At 42.7% G+C, this 18551-nt stretch overlaps 1 protein-coding gene across 5 annotated transcripts in view; it reads right to left on the reverse strand.

The window, feature by feature from the left end:
• The window catches only part of RREB1 (ras responsive element binding protein 1), a 122043-nt gene that overhangs the window by 37572 nt on the left and 65920 nt on the right, over nt 1–18551 (reverse strand). For all 5 annotated transcript variants that reach the window (XM_059852780.1, XM_059852791.1, XM_059852808.1 and 2 more), the window contains 2 exons: nt 1746–1890; nt 465–604 (listed from right to left, as the gene is read on the reverse strand). In XM_059852780.1, coding sequence (XP_059708763.1) covers nt 465–604; nt 1746–1890 — 285 coding nt within the window. The remainder of the gene's footprint in view (nt 1–464; nt 605–1745; nt 1891–18551) is intronic.

Consider the following 18551-nt stretch of genomic DNA (forward strand, 5'->3'; position numbering starts at 1 on the left):
CTCATCTACCTTCACTCACTCCAGTGACTGAAAAACCCTTTCTATCTAGCTGCTGCCTTCTCCAAAAACAGAATAATCTCATAGGATGACACCTCAATACTTCTATCAAGTTTTTTTATCAAGTTTTAAGCATCTTCAGTTTATCTTGTTAAAATTTTGCAATATTGGCATTTTACAGTTTTATGTAACAGTGATGTGTTTCAACGGGATGAAGAAGGGCTTTAATTTTTTCTAAAAACATTTCCAGCTATTAACTGGCAAGATTTCCTGTATTTGCAAAAAATAATAAAATTAAGCCCTACAGCACCCTGGTGACACAAGATGAGGCAAACCATTTAAAAACCTTCTCAAAACCACAAAGGGGGGCAGTTAAGAGTGCAGGGGGCTGAGGGGCTCCTGCCCCTCCACAGCAGGCTTCTTCAGGTTGTCTGGTGACCAGAGACACTCTGGGTACTATCGCTTACCTCAATGAATTATCTGGATGTGTTTCCATGTGGGACTCCAGCCCATACTTGCAAAAAAAGTCTTTGAAACACACTGGACAATGATAAACTTCATCGTCAGCCCTCTTATCCCCTTCACCGGAATGGCCATCCTCGAGAACCTTCAGAAAAAGGGAAAAGAAAAAACCTCAGTAGAGCAACTCATAAGCAACAAAACAAACTTGCAATCCATTCAAAGTCCTTCTCTTACAAAAAGTTGCAGGCTTTATGTGTAACCTTGCTGCAAGCAAATACAAAAACATTCCTCAAGAGAGACGGTAAGTGACAGAGCCTTGGCACATGTGTAAGAACATGCATGACAGAAAAGGAGGCTCGGTAGAAGATAAAGTGTGCAGCTGAGTCACAGATATATCAGTTCTAATGATGAACTGTGATTTGAAGAACTTATAAACCCATGTGTTCATATACCACTGAACTAGCATTCCTCCCCCTTCAGAAAGCCAGGGGAGCTGTCAGCCTAAATTATTTATGCCACTGAGATACTGCCAACTGCTAAGTCAAGTGGTTCAGGGAGAAGTAATAAACTTCTGCATGTTTTCTATACTTCTCTTCTGATTAGAGGGAGAAAAGCATGCACAGAGCGAGGGATACTGTGCTAAATGGAACTCCTACTAGCTTGCCATTTAGAGACAGTAAGTGGAGAGTTAAGTTCAGCAGACATCATACATTTTGTACAAATTACTGAGATGTGTTAAAATATTTTATAAACAAAACCCTAATGGAAACGTCTAGCCCTCAAATAAATATTTTCTGGTCACTCTTGCAACTCAAGTAAGGTAGGATTATGCTGCTGTGAAAGGGAAATGTACTGTAGATGTTTTTCCCCTCAAGATCTAGGCAACAGCAGACTTAAGCTGCTGCTGCTTTTGAAGTAAAAATTGGGTTTTTTTAAGTTTAAATCACCATCCTCCAAGAATACTACAAAATATATGTGAGGAAAAAAAAAGCTAGGGAAAAGCTGCAACAGCAAAGGACTAGTACATCCTGTTGTCGCTCAACAATAATTATAAATCAGATGCAAATTCAAAAATTTAGGCATTAAAGAATTTAAAAAATTTAATTATTTCAATCTCTGAAATTAGAAAATAATGTTCAATCCCAGACAACGATGTTGGCTACACAGGATAAGCAAGGCAACTCATATACAGAGCTGTCACAAGTCTGTGCTGACTGCACAAACCGAACAGCTGACAATTTAGGAAGTAACCAGGAACATCTTTTGCTTCATGCCCTGTAAAGAACCTTTTTTGCAGGTGTCCTCTCCTCTCTGTCCAGCTCAGCATCGTGACTGAACTTCCGTTTCGAAGACAATCGCCTGCGCTTCAGTGGCGAGGGGGGAGTGGTGCTCGCTGTGCTGTTTGGATCCTTCTCATGAATCTTCATGTGCCTGAGCAGGAGGGGCAAGAAGACACCATCAGCAGGCAAATCTGGGGCAGGAAGTCCAATGTAAATTTTAATGCCAACACCGCTTCTAAGGTTTGCCTTTAAAGGACGCCATCAGAGATCCCATAAACTGGCCTGAACTTCTGAAAAACAGCTGGGGCATGATCCAGCATGGGCCCTTTGCACTGCCTGGGCCTGTGAGGAGCTGCAGCAGGGAGCCCACAGGCTTTCCCCCATGTCCCAACTCACAGCACGACACTTGCCCTGCTAACATCTATTTCCATGAGCACCGTGCCCATTCCCCATCATCCACGAGGTCCTGGTTCTGCCTAAACCCGCTCAGCAATCCACACACCCAGCCTCCCTGTCTTGTGGCAGTCTAGAAAGCAAAAGCCTGCAGCTTAGCATCCACTTCTCTCAGTGCAAAAAAAGCACCTCATCTTCAACCAGCTCTCTGTCTAGAGTTTGAGACTGTACCTCAAATAGATCTGTATATGCCAATGCCAGAGCAACATTTCTTCAATATATTTGTTTCCTTCTCATCCTTAACACAATGGTGGACCCCAGTATCAAATTTCAAGTGCAGCTTTGAAGTCAGGATTATCTGGTCCCACTGTTGGTGTACTAGGTATGGCTTGCAAAACTCTGTGCTGCCAAGGCATGTTCACAAACCTGCTTTCCCAGGAAAACAACTACTTCTTGTCACAAAAACACAGGGAAAGGGAAAGCAACAGAATTACTCAGGAAGCAGTACATTAATATCTGTTTACCTGACCCACTTGCCTCTTGGTTTTCTGTATTTGCAACCTGAGGAAGACATTGCTGTCTAGTTCCCTTCAGTTAGATGGAAGGTATTGCTGCCATGCTTTTCTGACAACTCAAAGCTCAAATTTCTTTTTTTTTTTTTTAAAGATATGGCCTTTAACCTCACTTCAAATTTATATTGCTATTAAAAAAAAAAAAAATCTAATGCATGCTCCTAGATACAATGGAAACTTTTTGCTCCTAACAGCTAGATACGTGAGTGCAGGAGGGAGCTGCCATTTGTCCACTACTGACTTCAAAGAAACACAATGGAGACAAAGTTAGTGGCACTTGGGCAAATCTTTCAGAAGTCACATCCACAACTCGGCTCAGGACTGTGCTATTTAACATGACTGCACAATATGTTCTAACATGAGAGAATGTTGTAACCCAGACAAGTCTTGCATGTCCTCATAACTGCTTTGCTGTTATGATATAAAATCTGTTTTAGTTTTGGAAGCTAAGGGCATGATGCTTTGAGATAACACACTGGACCAAACTGACCCACAGCAGACCCCACTGGAGCTGCTGGGAAGACTGTCTCATCACACAATGCTTTTTTTTAAGCTCAGAAGCTTTAAAAAAAAATAAGGCATCTAAATCACTGTCTCAAAGTATAGCCTGTCTCAAACTGCAGGGTGTTGTGCAGGAACAGCCTTAAGCCAAAAGCACCACAGGTACCAGAACTGATGCAAGATTAAAATGCCTGTTCAGCTACTGCCTGCTTTCAGCATCCATCAAGGCTGGAGCTGCTTGGAGGATCAGGTCCATGAGGAAAAAAGCTGTTGTTTCCCCAGATCCCCAGTAACACTCACTGGTTGCACAACTGGTGGACAGACACTGGTGACACCTGTCAGTCACATCTATATGCAGATGTGCCCAGCAGATTAGACATGGAATCATGGAAGTGATGCTGAAATTCTCTGACCTCTTTCCCTGCCAATCACCCATTTGAGAGGAAAAGGAATGCTGAAGGTTTGAGCATTTGGCTCTTTCCAGGTTTGACAGAAGCCAGAGAAAACCCAGAGTGCTGACACAGCATACAGTGCTGTGCACTCCCCTGCCTTGGCCCTCTGGTAGCTCTGGCACCACAGGCACCAAAGCAATTGATTCATCCACACAGTGCTATCTTGTTTAACAAAATCTGCAGGAAGGCATCTATAGATACTGCTCTACTGCCTTGTTTTCTTCAATCTTGGTTGGTTTTTTTTTCCCCTGTGACACTGATCTAACTTCTCATCTTTTGGTAAAGACTGCTTTCCAGTTTCAATGATCTCTTGAAAGTAAGGAGAGAGGCTTTTACTGTGCCTGACTGTGCCTGCACCCCAAGCACTCACACACAGCCTGACTGCTTAACCCTCTGGCAGCTTGTCTGAAGGCCAGTTACTTTTCACATAGCTAGAGAGTAAAATCAATCAAGCTAAATCACATCCATCCTGAAAACAAACAACAAGAAAACTGCTATGCATTGGGCGTGGGACTTTTTCTTCCCATTTTATTTTAAAGTCTCTTTCCAACCATTACAAGTATGTACAACTCCTGTTTAGCAGCTACCTATGCAAAACAGCTTCCTTAGGGCTAAGTTCTTTCCTCCTGCTGCTTGTCCACCTGTTGAACTTGGCTTGTTTTGATGGAGCTGGCTCCTACTTGAGAGGGATGCAATGGCACATCCACAGCACACCAACAGGAAAAACCCTTGGGACCTCCAGGTTAGTGCCAGCCCAACCTAGCACATCTGCCTGGCATGACCTATTGCATGCAAACACACTGGCTCCTGCAAGTCCCAAAAGCAGTTTAGCTATGCTTGAAGTGTGAAGTTTGCCAATCAGGCAGGGCTTGCTAACATGGGTACAGCACCACGGTGATGGGGGCTTTGCTAAGTCTGGTGTCAGTCACTGGCTGCCCCAACTGCTTGCAGTTCTCATTCCTGCAACATGTGTGCTTTTGCCATGTCCTAAAAGCCACAGCAGAAATCCATACCACACCAAGGAATGTGGTGATCCCCTTCATGTTTTAGTTTTGCATATTTGAAAGGAAGCAGCCTAAGCTATTGAGCTATAAACAGGAAGACACCCTGACTGCACCTTTGACTTTTACTGTGTAGGTCAAACATCACAGCTGCTGTGATAGCTCTATGCATGGGATCATTAAGGAAAAAAAGGAAAATTCTGAAACCAAAGCAGCAGGTTCCAGAGTTCTCAAGGAAAGTCGCAACCTGCCCATGTTACAGGCAGCAGGTTGTTCCTTTGGCAGGTTAAGCAAGTTTCACTGCATCAAGTTGAGGGTGGAGAGGAAAAAGATTACTAGAGCTACAGCCCAAGATAAGAGGGAAGATAAAGCCAAGAAGTACAAAGGATAGACACAATCTTCATCTCTCTCTTTTACTTTGCAACATGGATGTCATTCTGCCTCGAGACAACATTTATCACCCAACATGGGCTGAACTTCAGCAGATGCCAAGTCACATCCACATCCACAACCTTTCTTTAAAACACTCCCTTCACTGAGGCTTCTTCTACTTAAAAAATTTCCTAACCATAATTAAGGGGGGGGGGGGGGGGGAAGCATTTGTGTGCCTTACTCCTTTAGAGGAGTTTGCCTTGATTAGATCTTACATGTAACACTGAAAATATTCAACCTCACTGTTTAGCCTGCCAAGATACAAGATGAACAGGAACAAAGCTGTGTTTAGAAGTTATTTTCCCTTTGTGACTATAACAACATATTTTGGCCTGACAACACTGGCATACTTAGAATGTAAAAGACAGGCTCATAAGTCAGGCTGGCTTTCAGCATCTTACAGTGATAGAGAAAAATGATATGACATTCATCAGTTCCAAAAAAATAAAGACAAACACTCAACACTTTAAGTGAGAATGTAGTTCAGAAAAAAAGAAGGGCAAAGTAAGGACACGTACAGAAATGCTTATATTCAGTTGCAGATACAAGTGCCAGCAGCTTTAAAATGACCACTACTGCAGCCCAGAATCCCAGCAGATGAAACTTGAATTTTTTTCTACATTAAATCAATGAATTGTGGCTCTGAGCCATTCTACAGAGCAACAAAAGTACAGCAGACAAGTTCAGGAAGGTACAGAGCCCTGAAATCTGCATCTCACAGTCAGCCCAGCATGCATGCAAGTACACATGCACTTGGGACAGTGGTGAGGGTAGAACACTAAAATCCAACCATGATACACAGGATGACAGGAAGGAGATAAACACTTGAGCTTAATATTAGGGAGGACTCATTTGCACTAAGTGCTAGCTAGCCTTGATTAACCTCTCAAAGAAAGTGGTAGAACTCTATTTAAAATTAGACCAGAGAAAGAACCAGAAAAATTTGCAAAAAATAAATACAAAATGAAAAGAGGAAACTAAGTCTTTTCCAAACACGGTCTGATCCACCTCTGAACTAAACTCTTAATGTTTAAGAACTACTATGCAAAAAACGTGAAATACCTTGCTATACACTATGCTTTATGCAAGACAGCTGTATGAGAAAAAGCTCTCCTCATAAACTCTTCCTTCCCCCTCACATAAAGAATTCCACAGGTGAGCCAAGAGGATCCAACTGTGCTAGGACTGTGTGCCAGTCAGACCTCCCAACAAAATCACATTTTTTTAAGTTCTTGACTGCCTTTCATTCCATCCTCCCACTGAGGATCTCCTTCTGCTTCCCCTCTTCTGCCACAGCTTTCCTCTCCCCTCTCAGTGTCACATGAGCAGGATGACTAAGATGATAGCACACAAGAATTCCCCTGGCTTTTTTTCCTGTTTTTTTTTTTCTTAAGACAAATGGGCAGAAAAAGTTTCCAGCCCCACACTGCAATGCAGAGCATGATTTCAGCAGAGTGACTATTCCACTAACACAGCAGCAAGTGAATATTTTGTTACTTTACATTGAAGAAGAGACTTCTGTAGTAATAGGCAAATGCAGAACTCAAGTGCTTTTTTCCTTTTTCTCTTGTGATGGTGTTGGAACAGTGTCTGTGGGAGGTGACTCATGGGAAGGGCAGGGGAGCATGTGGGACATGCAGCTCCTGCTGGTCACATCCTAGTTTTTACCAGATCTCTAAAAAGGGACTGATGTATTTTCATAATGCCAAGGGGATTTGCATATTGATTGTATAAGCTTTCTGGAGGTCTCAAAACAGGGCTGCCTACAGTTTCAGTGCCAAAACCAGAACGTGGGCAGGTTTTGACTGGCTGGCTCAAGGCTAGAATCAGCAGCCAAAGCATCCTGAAGGAGGCAAATGCAAGATGCAGCTGCTCCTGGCTCTGGGTCCCACTGAATTATGAACAAAACCAGGAGCTTCTGCTTTGCATGCAGATAACCTGATCAGCACCACTTTGGCTCTTGGATAGAAATCATCACTCAGCATGCGTGGGAATCCCTCATCTCTTAATTCTGGGGAGAAAAAAAGTACACTCTAGCTGCACCTTGAGTTTCCATGCCTCCTGATGTGCTTTAGGTCCCAAGTAAAAAGGCCTGTCTGGCTTGGAGGCCCAGCCTAGAGGAAGGTATGGAACAAAAGGGTGCATTTGCAGCCCCTGAGCAGGGTTCAGGGTTAAGCCTCTCCCTTAGAACTGTGGCAGCACAAGCACTGCTGGCTTTCAGTCAAGAGAGGTTTATGCCAGGTAGGTCTGATTAGAAGGAGCAGCATGTCCAGAGGGGGAGCAGCAAGCAATTTCACTGAGGCCTGGTTGGGAAAGTCCCAGCATCTAAATCAAGATTAATTCTTGAGCACAGAATCCAGTGTATGTATAAACACCCTCCTCCTCCCTCACGTCTGTGGAAACGCGGTGGGGAGGCCAATGAATCTGGGCATTATCAGTCCAGAGAGATCATCTGACAGTATCAAGTTCAGGTTCTGGCTTCATATCCCACATATTATTATAAGTTTCTCCACTTTACCACTAGATGTACCCTATACTCTACTGTATTGCACATGATTATTCCTCATCTCCCTTGTGATTTCTAGGCAGTTTAGTACCAAAACCAAGTGGAAAATCTGCTGATACATCTGATGCTTATCTAAAGACAAGAAAGCCACACATCCAATCATTCAAATCAAAGGCAAAGAATAAAAATCAGTGCTTTCCATCCATCACCTTATTTACAATACAATTTGTTTTTCCCTTTACAACAAAAAGAATTACTCAAGTTCTCAAGCTGGTCTGAGAAGGCTTGCACTGGTCAGTACAATTCAGCTGATTCAACTGCTTTATATCTTTCACTGTTTTGTGTCTCAAGATCTTTCACTTACACGGCTCCTCCCAAATAACAGTAAACAAACTCTAAAGAATCATAAACCCCCTTTTCAATATTAAAAAAAAAAAAAAGTCTATCCTTTAGAACACGACCAAACATCTCTGTTTAGAAAAAAACAGTCTGCTTCGTTAAAGCTTTGACATAGTGCCATGGTATCAGAATGAACAGGAGTGCAGGATGCATCCAAGACAGGTTGAAATTTGGACCATGATGAACCATAGGGCACTTCAAGCCCCATGAAATGGAAAATGTCTCAAAGAAAGAGAAGACAGCCTTTAAAATTACACTCCTTTCAGATGTTGTTATGTTATGTTATCTTTGTCACTGTTTTTGTTTCATTCTTCTTAAAAAATTATACTTTAGCCCAAGTTGTCTGGAAATGTAGGAAAACACAGGGAATGTCTCTTCAAAGCTCCTGCCATTTGATGCCTACAGGAAGTAAATCCTAAACAAAGAGAAAGTGAAGCAGCAGTATTTTTAGGAACAATCATTTAATACCCTGCTGCTAAGTCCCTCCTTAAGAGTCTCGTGAATATGACTGAAACCTAAGTCAAAAGTGCAGTAACATCATGCCCTTGGGTTAAAGAGTTTAGTCAGTTGTTTGTTTGTTAAAACATGTAGAGAATCTGTATTGACAATGTATTTCCAGTGTTAATTACCAACATCACCCACTTAAGAGAGCAATCTACTCAGCCCTCACCAGTTGTGATTACAGGAACCAAAAAGATGCAGGTAGTTTTGTAAATCAGACATGATCTGTACTAGGACAAGTTTCTGTTTGTCTTCTCTTTTTGGCTTAATATTTGTATCCTCAAAAAACCCCAAAAATGGCCCAAAAAGCCCTCAGACACACATACACTTCACAGCAAGTCACGAGACAAATACCAAAATCCCAATCACACGGGAAACTCCCTCTTACAACTGCGGAGCAATTTCAAAAGAAATTCCAAGCACCCCATATACTCTAGAGGTAACCAGTGCTGAACTCTAGCATGGGACAAACCAAAGGAAGCTGAGCAGTGGAGGCCTCTATGGCTACGCTGGTAGGAAAGTCATTGCAGTGCCTGCAGGAAAAGGGTAGGGTGGGGCAAACAGGTCCCAGGAAGGATCAGATTGGGATGTCCTGACTCATTTCAGCCACAAGTCTGCAAGCACGTCCAGCAAGAGATGCCCCTGCCAGCACTCCCCATGTAGCCAGGCAGCGCCATCCTGCCCGCATGGCAGCACACCTCATCATCCTCATGGAGTCTCCAGCGCTTGTTGGCGCTGTGCACCAAGGCTAAGGTGGCCCTGGGAGCCTCTCCACACAGCAGCATGTGGTGGCACGCGGGTGTGGCCGCCCCCTCGGCATCCCCCAGGTGCCACACGGATGTGGCCTCAGCATCCTCCCCGGCTCACAGGTTCTCCCAGCAGAAGGCACTGCTGGGATGACAGAAGTGCTGTTATTCAGATCCACCAAGGCTAGCTGGGTGCACTAAGACTGAAAAAGCTGCGGGTGGTTAAATTCAAATGACAGATTTCAAATCTCTTTTCAGTGCTGCTGAGGCAGTCTACAAAGTTAGCCAGTGCCACGCAGCTGCCAATACATGATACCTAAGGATATATGATACACACACATGCACACAGAGCATTCTATATTTTTATCCTAGAGAAAAAAATTTGCTTTGCTGTGAGTAAAGGCAAGTTGTAAGCATGAGAGGAAAGATAATGATCTACAAATCCAAGTTGGGGGGGGGGGTACCACTTCTGAATAATTATTCTGTATTCACATTTAAGCAACTACTTGCTACACAGACTCAGCAAGTTCAAACAGGCTGAAATTGATACAACTGCATTCCCAGCTTGGCTCAAAGTTACTCCTATTCCCTAACAGCGACGTTGTCAGAACACCTCAAAGGAAAAAAAGGGAGACAAATATTTGCCTGATGATGCTGTGACAGGGAAGTGATTCAAACCATGCCTCCAAAGCAAAGCTTCCCAAAGGACTGCAGAAGAAAGCAGTTTGCATCAACCCTGGCCCACTGCATTTCCTTCTCTTTTGCCCAGGGAGGGCAAAAGAGAAGGAAATGCAGTGTGAGTTTCCCAGTACCTCTTCACCAAGCTGTCACACACAGTTCACATTATGTTCAGAGCAGACCTAAATTAACAATGCCAAATACTACAAGGAGACTTCCAAGCTGTAAGTAACTTATACAGGACAAGATACTCCTTTATTAAACAAGATCCTTCTCAGGCCACTTCTTTAAGCTTGCAGAAAAAAAAGTGTATTAAGAACAGTAAAATCAAGCAGAAGTAATATTTTTTAAATGTACAAAAAATCTGGCCTGGGCCATTCTGAACTGTTTCCTTCAATCTTTTTGGAGATTTGTGGTTTTCAGGCATGTCCTTTAGTTACCAGACTCTATAACCCTATTTGGTTACTTCACTGCTGATTTTTCAGGAAACTTTATGTTTAAAGAAAGTAAGTGTTATTAGGAGGTAAGGATAATTAAGGCCATTTTAAATTTTAGTAACAGGGGGAAAAAAGGAGAGAGAGGGAAAGAGAAAATCAGAGAAAGTATATCACAACAGGGAAAAGATTTATCCTAAAGAGCAAATACAGTCAAAAAAGTCCTAGGTATGTCCTGCCTCCCATCAAGAACCACACCCTTTTCTTAACCAAGCAAACAGCTACTTCCCAGAACCAGGCAAGCCCTCTTGCTGTTGGTTCCCTCTCACACTCCACTGTTGAGCAATCCTGATGGCACAGCACAGAACAACTTGCTGCGTCACACAGCTCAAGGAGGAAAACACAGACGGCCCCAGCACTGCTGGGGACGCTGTGCAGATGGAGCAGGGTATCTCTCCCCGACACACACACACACAAACGCACACACAACAGATGCACGCACGCAAGGAAGCTGCACGAGATAAGGGAAGAACATCTTCCTTAAAAGCAGGTTCTCCACATTACCCCGCTATCAGCAGCCACCAAGTATCTCAAGGGGCAAGGAAGTAAAAGGTTATCACTGCACACACACAAACTGCAAACTTCCCAGAGCTGAGGATGGCATCCTAGCAAAAGCAGTTTCACGTGCTCAGCCCATTTCCTCTCCTGTTCCTGAACATGTGGTCCTCCTTCCTTAGAGTGTTTCCTTGGCTAAGGAGAGAAGCACTAGGAAGAAGTTTCACATCTTGTTACTTGTCTGTTTAGTCAAACTGGAAATTAAAGTCCCTGCATGACCTGGGCTACTTTAAAGGAGTTTGAGAACTTTAGCCCTCAAGCGGAATTCATACAGTCCATGAACAATTGTCGCCTTACTCTCTCTCCCCTCTGTCTGAAATTGTCAAAAAATATACCACTGAAGTGTCTTGGTGTAAAAAACGAGCCACACAGAAGTTGAATACCTTCTCTGTTTAAAGATATCTTTCCACATGAATCAGCACTGGAAAGCTGACTCTGAGGATTTACAAAAAAAATCACTTAGAGTGTTTAGCAAACTTCAGCTAAGAGACCAGTCTGAAGAACTCGGCATATCTATAGATACCCTCAAGATATAGAAAGCAGTATTTGCATATTGTGTGCTATTTAGCAGTTGTATAATGGCACTACTACTTTAAAGACTGTCTGCCCAAGCTGTGTACATCGTGCAAAGGAGCATCAAGGCTCAACAACCTGAGTGAAAGGATCTGGCTAAGTCCAAATGACAAGATTCCCCTTGCTTTTTTAATTTATTCTTTTTAACAGCTACCGAAGCTTCCCCCAATGCTGTCAATCTACTGTTATGGAACAGCCTATTTTTAAACGAGGAGAGGAAAGAAAAGAGGAAAAAACTTGCTGACCCTGAGAGGGGGTATGTTCTGCTGTTTACTGGTTCCAGCATGCTGAACTAGAACAGGTTGAGCAGGTTAGATACTGGGGGGAAAAAACGTAAAGCTGGAAGACATACATAAAAGGTGGAATAACAGCAACCACAAATGCAGTTTGTGATAGACTTTTTCCTCATTCTCGTGGGTACTCTGCCCAGGAATCTTTTCAGGGGATAGGAGGACAGGGAATACATGTTCATAAGAGAAGTGATGCAAGTATTTCTGATATGCATGCACAACAGGCTGAACAAAGATTACCTTAACATACAAAATCTCTCAGGAAACTTTCTCACCACCGGCATTTTCTACAGAGAATCAGCCAACCAAAGTACCAGCTACAAGACAAACCACCAACCAAAAAGCGAACAAAACAACACATTATTTGTTAACCTTGAGAGTTAACATGTCCACAAGAATCACATGTCAGGTTTATAGCAGAAGACTAAAAGCACCTCAACTCCTCACAAAGATCACCTGGATTTTCTAGTGCTTGCTAAGTTAAGGCTTGTATTTATTTTGTAGCTCTTCAAGGTGAGAAGGGGAAGAAACATCCCTGAGAATACTAGACCTTCAGAGGAGGTGATATTCCTGAAAGGGTACTTATGTGGAAAGATCAAGGTCTTGCACTGCCATGTGCTCTGAGACTAGAGTCTAATCTGTCAAGTGGCTTGTGCTTATTTGAACTGTGACACGGGTAACAAAGCAGCACTAAGCCACGCTCAATACGCTCTGTTCTATGGGAGATTCATGTTACTGCCCGTGAGCAGGGTGGCATTACCCTGCCACGTCAGACCACCTTCTCCTCGACACAAATCACACCAGAAACCTAAACTCATTAAGACTGTCCCCTTTTTTTGCCTTGGAGAAAACCAAAACATAAGAACCCACAGCCTTACAATGCACAAGATTAGACTTGTGCAGAGGCACACACAGAGAAAGGCAACGCACAGAGAAAATCTAGGACTGAAAAGCACACTGAAGTCTTATGTTTAGGTACTGAGGAGCTCTGGAGATGCAAGTATAATGTTCCTCATTGTGTAGCTTAGGTTCTCAAGAACAATGGAGCTAATTAAGGTCTGCATATAAATCTTAACTCTGCACTTCCTTGCTTCGCTTGATTCTAATCAGATCTCAGCATTCATGTTTTTGTGTTAACTTCCTTTGCTGTTCTTTAATGATAACTGAAGGGGGATACTGTCCAAGCCTACAAGCAGCAAGAAACACATCTGAAATCGTGGCATCTCCTTTCAGTTCTGAGGGCTCACAGAGGTTCTGTGGCACAGGAGGTCATCCAGTCTTTTATTGCTGAAGATACTGGTGGAGGGTTTTTTTTGAGCACCCTATTTGTGAGCCATGTTAATTAAATAAAAATTTATATATAGTCTTTCCAGAAGTAAATCTACTCAGCGACAGTGAGACGGACAAAAGTTTCTTCCTGGAACAATTAAAAATACTGTAGACTTCTAATTCACATCAAAGACACAAGAGAAACAGACTCTCCTCTTACTGCCATATTGTTGTTGAAAAGGCTTTCCTTCTCTCTTTCTAACGTAACCTTCTTCAAAACATGGGGGTCCCAGCAGAGTACCAAACACATATTCAGGGTATTATCTGCTGACAGGAGAGGCCAAAGAGCTTCCCTCCACCTGTTTCTCCATCCTTATTTACAAAACGTAGTAGCAAAAAATGTAACAAACATTCTTAACTGCAAAGAAAGCCAAAACAGCTATCACATCTCACCTGCATCCCACAACTACAGTCATCAGTTACTAGAAGCAGAAGGTAGTCCTTTGTGTTCATTATCCCTGCTGAAGAATTAGGGCACTTGCATTTGCTGAAGTTTATCTTTCACTAGCATGCTGACAGTGGTTAAATCATCCCCCTACATATAAGGAATGGATTTAACAGCCTGTAGTACAGCCAGTTTAAAAGCATTGCTTACCCATTTCTACATTGAAATAAAAGCTCCTTAGGAGATGACCAAAGAGACATTTCTTTTGTGCAAGACAATGAGAGACAGCCTTTTCACATGTGAAGTGTCAATCATTTTCTGTGTGGCGAGATCCTTGGCTATTTGTTTTCAGCATCAAGACCTTGTATGTTCAGTTTTTCAAAGCTACACCAAATTTCCATTTGCAAACCACCAGAAAGCCAACCATGTTGTAATAAGGCAGTTCCTCTCCTCTTCTGGGAAAGAAAAAAGGTCTTCATCACATTTGGCTATGTTCTGCCTCCAAAACTTCCATCTTAAGCAAATGCCAGCCTGCACGTGCTGGCCTACAGAGATCCTATTTGTACTTGGAGGTTGGGCATTGTTACTGTGCTGCACCCCACAAAGCACACACAACGTACTGGAAGCAGGCCAATGCCATAAATAACATGGGAGCGATTCACAGGTGGAATGCAGGGAGAGGAAGGATTCAGCCAGATCTTGAGGACACTGCCTATTGGACATTTGCAGAGTCACAGGTGGCCTGTGTGCAAGCCTGCCCATGACACACAGACTCTTGTTAAAGGGAGCAGAGAAACCTTTGAAGTGTATGCATCCCAACCCCTATGCCTTTATCATGATCCAACATTCATTTTCTGAGCAGTACATTACAATCTTCCAGACTTGCACGCTCTTCATGTGCCAGCAAAGATGGCTGGTTAAAATGTCAAAATTCAGATTACCCTCCAGCATGTGCATTTTCTGTCTTTCTCAAGAAACTCAGTCAGCAACACACAGGTGCACATATAAACTGTTGTTTCAGAAAGACTTGAACATCAGAATATTACCATACCTTGATTAAAAAGACAGCTGTTTATCTCTCCACAGTGTATTAAAATCAGAAGTTTGGGAAAACTATCTAGTACTGAAAGTAAGATTGAGAAATGAAAGTGCCTCCTTAATTAAAAGAAGAAATACCTTCTTTGATAGGACCCTTTGTAAGAATGCTTCAAAGCATAGCTTCTGCGATCCAGATCTTCCAATCTGAGTTTCAAAGACTTCTGCATGTGGTTGTTGCATGTGGTGTTTCACATGTGCCAAAAAAAAAAAAAAAATCCCCAAACTTTGAGACCTGCTCCTGAGAGATGGTACATAAACAGCCCAGAAGTACCTAAGCAGGATGTAAATAAAAAGCCATTCTGAATAATTTTGTCACATATGGGGCAAGGAATGGAAGAAGAGAAAGAAGATAGATACTTTCTACATTTTAGTTTCAAATTAAATACCTCAGTTAGTTTGCATTACTGGACTTATATGGACAGTATGGAGAAAACCAGCCATGGACCATGCTCCTTCATTTACCAAACTGGAGGAGCTGTGGCTGAAACACATGTGTTATCCCTTTACTCTTTTCAGACTTGCCACAGAGCCTTTAATAGCTTCCCACTGGAAACTGGCAGGAAGGTCATTTCTCGCCTCCCTTTTGGCATTTATATCCCATTAACATTTTCTACTTGCATGGAGAGCATGTCTTTGGCAGGGAGGAAAATGTGACTTTAAAGTGATAGGCATGAACTATCCTTAATGACAGAAATGGAAAAGGAACTGCTGGCAAAGTATCCTACCCCCAAAGGAAACACTTTTGGAGCAAAGTGGAGGCATCGCCCTTCCCACTGAAGGCTGATGCACATTCTATTTGAATGCAACACAGTAAGTCAAGGAAATTTTTTTTCTCTACTTCAAGGTCCCTTCCTAATGCTCACAAACCACCACTACAACCACAGCAGCACCCTAACTCCTCTGTCTGCATTTTGGGGAGAAGCAGTGGTAGAGATGGAGTAACAGACTGAAACCTCCTATTTGGTGTCAGGGTCTAGACCCAAAAGGGCTCCTCAGAGTTGGGATTATTCACAGATAAACTCCCTAGGGAGTTACTATGACAGTACAGATGGAAAACCTTTGGAAAGTCTGTAGTAGTTGCAATCTTCTGAGTGGAGACAGTACACTGGAAATCCCCAGCTCTTACACAGTACAGAAATTCTTTATACACCCTCTTCCCCTCCATATAGTTTATGTTCCTGATGGAGATATGAGCATTCAACTTTAGTTCACTGTGACTGAGAGAAAGCCACAGGGTCTGTCTCTCTAGCAAAGAAGGGTGAGGATAAGGCGTATCCTAAATTGCAGATTTTCTTATGTACTGATCATTACAGTGCCAGTTACAGGAATGTTGAACTCAAAACTACCATGATCTAACTCTTTCTTCCAGATTCTTAGAAAGCCCCAAGAAAACAATGCTCCCAAATTTCTAATGAGCTTGTGATTCTAGGAGGCTTGCTATTTCCAAGAAGACCTGCCCTTTCCAATACTGGCCAAAAACAAAACTCTAAAAATCTCAGCATCATCTCCAGGTCTTCTTCTCCAGAGCAATTCCTGATGCTGATATCAGGCACTAACAGATCTTCCAGTTCTTATATCAGATTGCATCAACCCTCCACAAATTGTAGGAGCAGCACTGATATGGCAGCAGACAGTCTGACAGCACATCAGGAAGAATGAGAAAATCAGTTTTTTGTTCTGGACATTGAGCACTCTCCAGAGACCTCTGCTCTCTCCAAATGTGACTGTCCCCATAGAAGGCCCAGGTACAGGCTGAACAGCCTGGCAGCCAGTAAGAGAGTTTTCTGAGATACCCTGGGCTCAAGGTTCCTTATTGAAAATCCTGGCCAAGAGTAACACTGGTCAGAAAGGGAAGCAGGTTTTAACCTCTTTTTCTTAGTATTGCACAAGAGAACCTTCCCACACCACCCCAGTCTGCTGTGCCCATTCAACTTAACTTGTTGATGAGGAGCCAAAGAGCACAACAAAAAGAAATTGGACTTCATGTGAGAGGCTATGACTCATTTACAAATGAAGTGTTGCACATATTGTGGGAGTCAGGAAGGCCAGCATCGATTTCACAAGTGAAGAGTACATGCAACACCCCAGCACAGCTACAGTAACTCAAGGAAGAGATGTGCAGGAAACAGCATTCTCACTCGCACCACAAAAAGTTCATCTGTTGCACAGTAGTTTTACTGTAATGCAAAAGAGCATCAAGTAAGAGCTCTGGAGTTTTTTTTCTCCCTTGGTAAAATGAAGGTGGTGAAAAAATACTTTTGATGGAGATGGTCAGCACTTGAGAGTGTAACAGCATTGGTAATCATTTTCTAACCAAAAAAAAAACAACCAAAACTTGTCTTCTTCCCTCCTCTACTCAGCTGAATGCCTAATGATGTGGCTGCTTTGAGGTTGAAAGACAGATCAGAAATTTCATTCTGTGAAGGAACAGCAGTAAGTACTCCCATGGCACAGTATTTCCCTGGACAAAACCATTCCATTGAACTTTTTCCCCTAAAAGGTCTTTTAAAAGTCTGGATTTAAAAATAGTATGGACAGCTAAATAAGAGCCAGAATATGGCAGGGGGGGAAAGAGAAGAGAGGATGGACATGGCATAAGCCTACACATTTTTCCCACCATTCAGATACCAGCAGACCAACTTCTTCCTTGCTCATCTCCTATAAGCTAAGCATATTTGGTGTAAGTGCAATAAATCCTGCATGACCTTCACAAGTTGCACTGATTCTTTACCAGCACATCACAAGTTTCTGCTGAACCTCTAACTCCTCTCTCTGACCCCATGCTGTGCAATGATCCAGGGATATCACGCCACTGGCTACCAGGGGCATGTGAGAAATTTTTCGGTTCTTGTTTTTTTGCTGGTCTGGACATACATCTGTCACTACTTAGATATTGTAGCACAATAATAGAGAGCAATAAAAGAACTGCACACAAAAGAGGAGAAAGACAGACTTGTAGTATCATCTAGCTGGTACAGAAGAACAGACATGGCACCACCACAGAGGTGGCCTGCAGGAGTTACACATGAGGCAGGATCTGGCAAACAGGTCCTAGCTCTGGAATCCCGAGGCAGAAGCAGTTTTGAATGAGATGTGAGACGGATTCAGCCACAGCACTGACAGACCATTGGACATGATGCTACAGCTAAGTTTGAGATGCTTGAAAAAGAAATTTACTTCACACCATCTTAGACCAGAAATACCTGTTTCAGAAGGAGGTACTGGTGGGCAAAATGAACATCTTCCTTGCGAGTACATCATAGCATCAGATAAAAAATTTGATTTCACTTTGCATTTATCCTCATCTGCCTACTTGCACATTCATGCCTTCCTTCAGCAACAAGATCCAATATTACAGTCAGTTATAGCAACAAGGAAGGTTATTCACTGAAAAAGACCAGAAGGCACAGTCTGCCAACCACAACTCTCCTTTAGCAGAACCAGCATGTTTCAGTGTGCTCAGGATTTTGCTTGTCATGGGTCGGGGGTCACTCATTGCAGAGATACCAAGCTTGGGAACAGCCTTCTGCTGCTGCAGGGCAGCCCTGCACAAGAAGGAGCTAAACAGAACCTACAGGCACCCATCAGACAAAAAGACTTTTAATATCAAGATTTTCCTTGCATGAACTTAGATCCTTCTTAGTGGGTCAGTAAATACAGCACTCCATGCCAGTAACTTCAGGCATCATCTTGTTAAGAGAAAAAATTAAAACCAAACTATCTTCTCATCAGAAGGTACTGATCTCTACTTCTTTTGGGCAAGTCACTGAGTCTGGCAATCTGGCTATAAATTTGCTACAAAAGCATGCTAAGAATTTCTATATGGGGAAACCTGTATAAGCAAAGGTGACTACATCAATCTCTTATAGGCCTGGAGTCAAGTTTCAGGGGAAGCCTCCCTTTCCTG

The sequence above is a fragment of the Haemorhous mexicanus genome, chromosome 1, assembly GCF_027477595.1.
Source record: "Haemorhous mexicanus isolate bHaeMex1 chromosome 1, bHaeMex1.pri, whole genome shotgun sequence".
NCBI lineage: Eukaryota > Metazoa > Chordata > Aves > Passeriformes > Fringillidae > Haemorhous > Haemorhous mexicanus.